This window comes from Mandrillus leucophaeus, unplaced genomic scaffold (genome assembly GCF_000951045.1).
Source record: "Mandrillus leucophaeus isolate KB7577 unplaced genomic scaffold, Mleu.le_1.0 Scaffold425, whole genome shotgun sequence".
In the NCBI taxonomy this organism is placed as follows: Eukaryota; Metazoa; Chordata; class Mammalia; order Primates; family Cercopithecidae; genus Mandrillus; species Mandrillus leucophaeus.
Window position 1 is genome coordinate 92,202 of NW_012104532.1, and position 6,560 is coordinate 98,761.

The 6,560-nt window shown below is 55.9% G+C and overlaps 1 protein-coding gene across 1 annotated transcript in view; it reads right to left on the bottom strand.

The window, feature by feature from the left end:
* Positions 1 to 4,666, bottom strand: part of LOC105548870 (TBC1 domain family member 3G-like) — an 8,624-nt gene extending 3,958 nt beyond the window's left edge. The window contains 7 exon segments of the mRNA XM_011993089.1: positions 359 to 453; positions 1,166 to 1,286; positions 1,799 to 1,847; positions 3,099 to 3,239; positions 3,561 to 3,643; positions 4,080 to 4,160; positions 4,646 to 4,666. Coding sequence (XP_011848479.1) covers positions 359 to 453; positions 1,166 to 1,286; positions 1,799 to 1,847; positions 3,099 to 3,239; positions 3,561 to 3,643; positions 4,080 to 4,124 — 534 coding nt within the window. The 5' untranslated portion in view covers positions 4,125 to 4,160; positions 4,646 to 4,666.
* Between the last annotated feature and the right edge of the window lie 1,894 nt (positions 4,667 to 6,560).

Below are 6,560 nucleotides of genomic sequence, written 5' to 3' on the forward strand. Positions count from 1 at the left end.
GGGCCCCCTGGGCTGCCCTAAAAACCTCCCTCTTCCAGGGCCTCTGAAGACCCTTCCCCTAGTGCAGAACACTGGGCGGTGTCCAGGGCTCCCCACAACACCGGCCCCTTCCCACACTCCCGGTGGACACACTGCCCTTTGCCCTGCTCTGCGGGAGCTGGGCCCCCATCCCTGTGCCTCTGTCTCCTCCAGGGCAGGAAAGGAATCCAACTCCCAGCCCATGGAGAACCTGACATCTCAGCTCAGGCCCTGGCTGGACTCATCCAGTCACCAGCCCCACGAGGGGCTCCAGTCCCTTTCCTCCAGCGCCACGGGAGGCAGAGTCTCTGGGGAAGAGCCGAGGGGACCATTAACTCACCAGATGCCACATGGTCTTGGGTTGTGACGTGGGGACCACATGCTCCTGATGGTCTTGGAGCCCCTGGACTGTCCCGCCGTTTGGGCTGTGGAATCCTGAGAAGCCCCAAGCCCATCAAGAAATCAGAGCCTTCCCCCAAGATGTGGAGCCATCAGCTGGAAGAACTGGGCAGCTGGAGAGGCCCCCAAATCCCAAGGCCTCCCATCCTCCCATCTGGTGACCTCACCAGGAGACCTTTGCCCTGGGGATGTGGGGCAGGAACATCCCCTGGAGCCTGGCTGGAGGTTTCCCTGGAGGCCTCCTGGACCAGGATGCAAAAAGGGCAAGCCTGACTTGAGGCCACGACAGGGTGGCCAGAACAGGGCGGGTGCTGGGCTTCCTGGTTGTCTCCTGGAAGTGGGGTCGGGCCAGGGGACACGGGATGGGGAGATGCTGCCACCTGGGCTTGGTCGGCCCATTTGTGAGCACCAAGGGAAGCTGAAGCCCGGGCAGCTGTGGGGCAGGAGGACTCTCAGGGAGGGGAGAGTCAGCTGCACAGAATCAGAGCCGGAGGGCATGGCTTCAAGACACAGAGGGTGGCCCCGGGGAGGATGAGATGCCCTCTGCTGATGGGGATGAAAGGCGTCCGACTTGAGCTTTGGGGGTCAGCCGTGGACTCCTGTGGGACCCTCAGCAGAGACATCCTAAAGGTTCCCAACAAGCTAGCGACACAAGGAAGATGCCTTGGCTGAAAGCCGAGATCGTCTGGCCAGGGTGGCCGTCCCTGGGTCTGGCTGCATGAAGTCCCAAGGGCAGCTGTCCACCTACCCTGCAGGGAGTGCCTCTCCCTGGCCAGCAGCTGCACCAGCGCCCAGAATGCATCCTCCTCAGGCAGATAAAGGAGGAACAAGGCCGCGATGTGGCTCAGGTCCCTGCAGTAGCCCACCTCCTGCAAAAGCCAGAGTCACCGTGGAAGGACATCATCTGGGAGGACTGAGGTCACCTGGGAGGACTCATGTCATTGGAGAGGGCAGAGGTGACTGGAGAGGCTTCCACTGAAGAAGAGGCTTCCTCAGGATGCAAATTCATTTCATGACAAGAGCCAAGTCCATCAGGCACTTCAGCACCTTGTCCAAAATGTCTCCTGATAGCACCATCCCGCATGCGACCCTGAGCTTTGGGGCAGCCCCAGGAGGAGGGCGTCATTTCTTGTGCTGAGAAGTGGTGGTCAGACCCAGGTGACACCAGGAGTCCAGGCCCGACTCCTTTGTGTCTCAGCTTGACCCCTTGAGATCACCCCCTTGCTGGGAGGTTTATGCGAGCAGTGAGCTGGAGTCCTACATCCTATATCCTGGTGGGTCACAAACACTAACTTTAAAAGAAGTGATGGCACCCCACCAGACACCCACTCCTGTGAACAGGGAAATACTGCCTGGGAACATCACTGCCGGGAATACTCACCGGGTTATACTCCGAATATGCCAGGAGGATGTAGAAGAGTTCCCGCTGCCTAGGAAACAGAGAAATGAGGCTTTTGTTTGTTTTGTGCAGATGCCGTAAGTTTCACTTTGTCTACAAAGCCTAACAACAAATCCCACGTTAGGTTCAGATGATTCACCAGATAAGCAGTGAGCTCTTCAGGGCCTTTGACTTTGAGGAAATGTTTCAGTAAAATCCACATCTGTGACATGCAGATAGCCCAGTTGTACAGTGACTTGCCTGCTCCTTTTCACTCTGAATGATTTTCTTTATTTATTTTCAGTTTGCACACACGCCAGTTCAGCCTTTGGGTGTCCAGTTCCTCCACGGTTCTAAACCAATGGGGCAGTTTCCTGGCCACTGCCCCAGCCCCTCCTGCAGCAACTCCTTCATCTTCCAAGTCTCCAGGGTGGCCCCTATGCACCCAGCCTCTCCTTGATCCGTCAGTCCCCGGCCACCCAGACTGCTTCTCAGTCCCTATGGTTTGGCCTTTTCCAGAATGGCCCAGGAATGGGAATCCTACGTGGTAGCTTATTGGGTCTGGCTTCTTTCCCTCAGCAAAATGCATCTAGGATCCACCCACGTTCGTGCGGGCATCACTGGCTCGTTCCCTTTTCTCACTGTGTCTTCCGTTTGGAGGGAGGACCAGCCTTGCTCTCCCCATTCCCGTGTTGAAGGCTGTCCCTGAAGGCTCCATGTGTGAGTGACGATGAATCAAGCAGTGGACGTGGCATGCAAGTTTCATGTGGATGTCAGTTTTCAAATCAGTGGGTTCAATATCTGTGACACTTTGGGGACACGTGGTTCAAGTCCATTGAGCTTTGTGAGCCACTGCCCAACTGGCTGCCAAAGTGGCTGTGCCATGTCATGTTCCCAGCAGACATGGATGACAGTTTCCAGGACCCCTAGTCCACCCAGCTTTTGGTACTGTCAGTGTTGCCTGGAGAGGCTCATGGGCATTCCATCCTGCCACCCTCCTGTGGGTCCTACCATGGGTCCCCATGGGTCAGGGAGAGCACCTTTCACCATTGTGCATGATTTTGTTTGCTGCCTTCTGTCTCCTCAGGATCCTCCTGGGTTCTGGCCCCACATGCTCCAGTCTGGCCCAGGGCTTGGAAGCAGGGAAGTGCTCTGTTCATGGTGCCGGCTGGTCCCTGAGCCAGGAGAGCTCTTGGCAGCTCTGTCATCCCTCCTGGGTGACCCTGGCCTCTTCTCCAGGGAAGCCCCCATCCCTTTCATTCACTCCATCTCCACTGGGACCCTGTGGCTCCCGTAGGCTTACTTGGCTCCATATCAATCCCTGAAGAAGATGTGATTCCTTAGTGTCCTGCTCATGTCCAGGTCGATCTGGTGGATGTGTTCAGATGACCTCTTGCCCTTCTCCTTCATGACCTGTAGGGCAGGGCCAAGAGGAGGAAGCAGCCTCAGAATAGATAGAAGATTCCCTGCCCCAAATGGCAGTCAGCCCACAGTCAGCACTTTGGGAAGGAAGGAAAGCAGGAAGGTTTCCTTCTGCTAAACCTGATTTTTGGCTTGTTACTGAAGCCGGGGAGGGTCACCAGAGCCGAGTTTGTCTGTGGTAACTATGTCACCGTCCGTGCCCAGGATGTGCATCTGACCATCCCACCCACCCCCCAGCCTGGGCTTGATGCTCCCTCCAGCTGGAGACCTGGGCCCCTGACACAGCCTGTCCTGTTTGTCGTGCTCTGGCTGAGCGTACCTTGTATGTTCTGCGGTTTTTCACTTGACTTTCTGTATGTTCAGTAGGACTGACCACACTTGGTCCCGGATGTTCATGGGAATGCCCTTATATATTCGATCTATCAGCTGTGGGCAGAAAGGCCACGGGGTGACCTCAGTGAGGGCCAGAGCCCGAGGATTCTGGAAATCATTGGTTTTGGTCCCACGATCCCTCGGTAGAGGTGAGATCAAGCTGGGACAGGGTCTCCCTTCCCAGGATTGAAAGAGTGGTTGGACACTCAGAGTCAGAACTCTGATCTGAACCTTTTCCTTCCTTCAAGTCACTGGGGCATCCCTAGCCTTGAGCTCCGGGTGGTCCCAGCCCTAGATTCAGATTCCCTCCCAGCAAGGTGACGCTTCCATAAATAGGCAGGAAATCTGGCGACCAGGCCTGCAGTCCTCTGGGTGAGGACAGTGTGCCACCCGCCCTCTGAGAGGCTGACGGTGCCAGGTCACAACCATGGGTGCCCGTCCCCGGTCTCTGCAGAGAGTGATTCCGGGGGCCTCTCCCTCCACACATTACCTTTTTACTGTTCTTCTGTGTCTCCCATTGTGCCAGCATTTCCATCCACTTACTCTTTCATCTCATCTGCTGCCGCATTTGCTGTCAAATGAGGAATGTTGGAGTTAGCGGAGCTGCCAGGCTTCCCAGAGCCGCCCCTGGATGCTGGGTCCTGGGCTCTAGAGGACTGGGTCCTGGTGGGACCCAGTTGGAAGGAGCCAGGGAAGGGCAGACCCTAAGGGCTGAGAGCCTTTGAGCAAATGAGCGCCAGTGGGCTGGCTTTGGGACCCCGGGACGTGCCATCCTCAGGCCACAGACACACCAGTCTTAGATCAGGTCCCAGTCTCTAGGTGGGGTCCTGACACAGGCGGGCAGCCACCCCCAAGTCAGGACTGTGCTTCTCACTTTGGAATTTTATCAAACTGCCCAGGTTACAGCAACCTGGGGTCAGGTCCAGCAGGGACTGCTGCCTCTTCCGGTGACAGCATGTGGCCCTCAGTTGCCACTGCACAGACCAGCTGCCTCCTCTGCCTCATCGACCACCCGCCCACATCCTGGACCAGCGCCCCCATGCATCAGGCTCTTACTTTCGCCTCCTGGGCAGTGACCGGGGGGCAGCTCTGTCTCACTATAAGGCAACATAGGCAAAGCTGAGGACCTGCACATGGCCTGGAGCCGCCCCAGTCAGGGAGCCGACCCCCAGAAAGGACTGGCTCTGTCCCTATCCAGCTCAGGGCTCAGCCCGGGAGAAGGCACAGGGAAGGGAGGACAAGGGCCTTCCTGTGTGGCTGATTCCCAGGAGGGGCAGGACCTGGGAGAAGAGGGAGTGCGGGGCCAGCCTGGCCGGGGTTACTGGGGCCCCTGGCGTGGGGGGTGATCAGGCTGCACAATGGGGCTGCCCGTCCTGGACTGGAGGTGGTGCTTTCTGCTGGATCTGAGGAAGGTCAGGCCTGAGATTGGATGGGGGCCACCCAGGGTGGGTGACTGGGCCCTGACAGGAGTCCCTCAGGGAGTGACCACGTTACGCTACCAGGGTCAAGGGAGCCTGCCCTGAGACCTGCCTGGTGCACCCTGGGTGCACCAGGGGCCCATCCCGCTTGACAGCCCCAAGGCCCTTGCAGGTTCTGACTTCCCAGGGTCCACCTGCCTCTCCCTGCATCTGAGCCACACACCCTGCGTTTCAAAAGTGGCACGGCTCACAAGCTCACTCCCACCCTACTTCCCCTGGGATCCTGTCTCTCCATCCTACGATCCCTGACAGATGGGCTCCTGGCTGGGCTCCTCTTACCTGGCCCCAGATCCCTTCCCAGCACCAGACCCAGGGTATTTAGCCGAAAGCCCCTCTGCCTCCCTGGCCTCACCGTGAGATGTCCAGAATGGGGCCCTGCCTGTCTTCCTCCCCATTCTCCTAGGACCACAGCCCCCACTGTCCCCATGCCTTTCCCACTTCCCCATGGGGACAGTGAGGGCTGTAGCTCTAGGGAAATGGGGGACCAGTCAAACCTTTAGATGACAGGCCGGGCGCGGTGGCTCACGCCTGTAATCCCAACATTTTGGGAGGCCGAGGCGGGCAGATCACGAAATCAGGAGATGGAGACCATCCTGGCTAAGATGGTGAAACCCCGTCTCTACTAAAAATACAAAAAATTAGCCGGGTGTGGTGGTGGGCACCTGTAGTCCCATCTACTTGGGAAGCTGAGGCAGGAGAATGGTGTGAACCTGGGAGGTGGAGCTTGCAGTAAGCTGAGATCACGCCACTGCACTCCAGCCTGGGCAACAGAGTGAGACGTCATCTCAAAAACAAAACAAAGAAAACCCTTCAGATGACTGTGACCTCAGCTGACATTTGACTGCAAGCTCACGAGAGATCCGAAGACGGAACCATCCCACTAAGAAAGAGGTGCCCAAATTCCTAATCTAATAAATAGATATTTTTGTATTTTTTAAGCTGCTAAAATTTAGGTTAATGTGTTGTGCAGCTATAGATAATTAATATAGATTTTGATGGAGTGCTGTCATAACAAATACCTAAAAACATGGAAGTGGAAGTGGCTTTGGAATTGGGCAGGGAATGGAAACTGGAAGGACTTTGAGGAGAGTGTTTGTGTAAGTCTAAGGTGCCAGGCTATTTGCACAAGCTGGCATTTGGACAGACTGAGGACTTAAAGAAAAATGTTACTGGAAACTGAGGGAAAGGGGATCCAGTTAGGGGAACTGGAGTGCTAGGTGGGAAGGAGATTTTTCCCTTAAAATTTTTGAATATTTAGAGTATTATCTATATGAAAAAACTACATTGATGATATACAAATAATAATTTTTAAAATAAGGCTCTAGAAAGCTGGACATTGTGTCACATGCCTGTAGTCTGAGCTCCTTGGGCAGCTGAGGTAAGAGGATTGCTTGAGCCCTGGAGTTCAAGGCTTATAGTGCACTGTGATTGCCCCTTTGAATAGCCACTGTACTCCAGCCAGGGCAGCACAGTGAGATCCCATCTCTATTTTT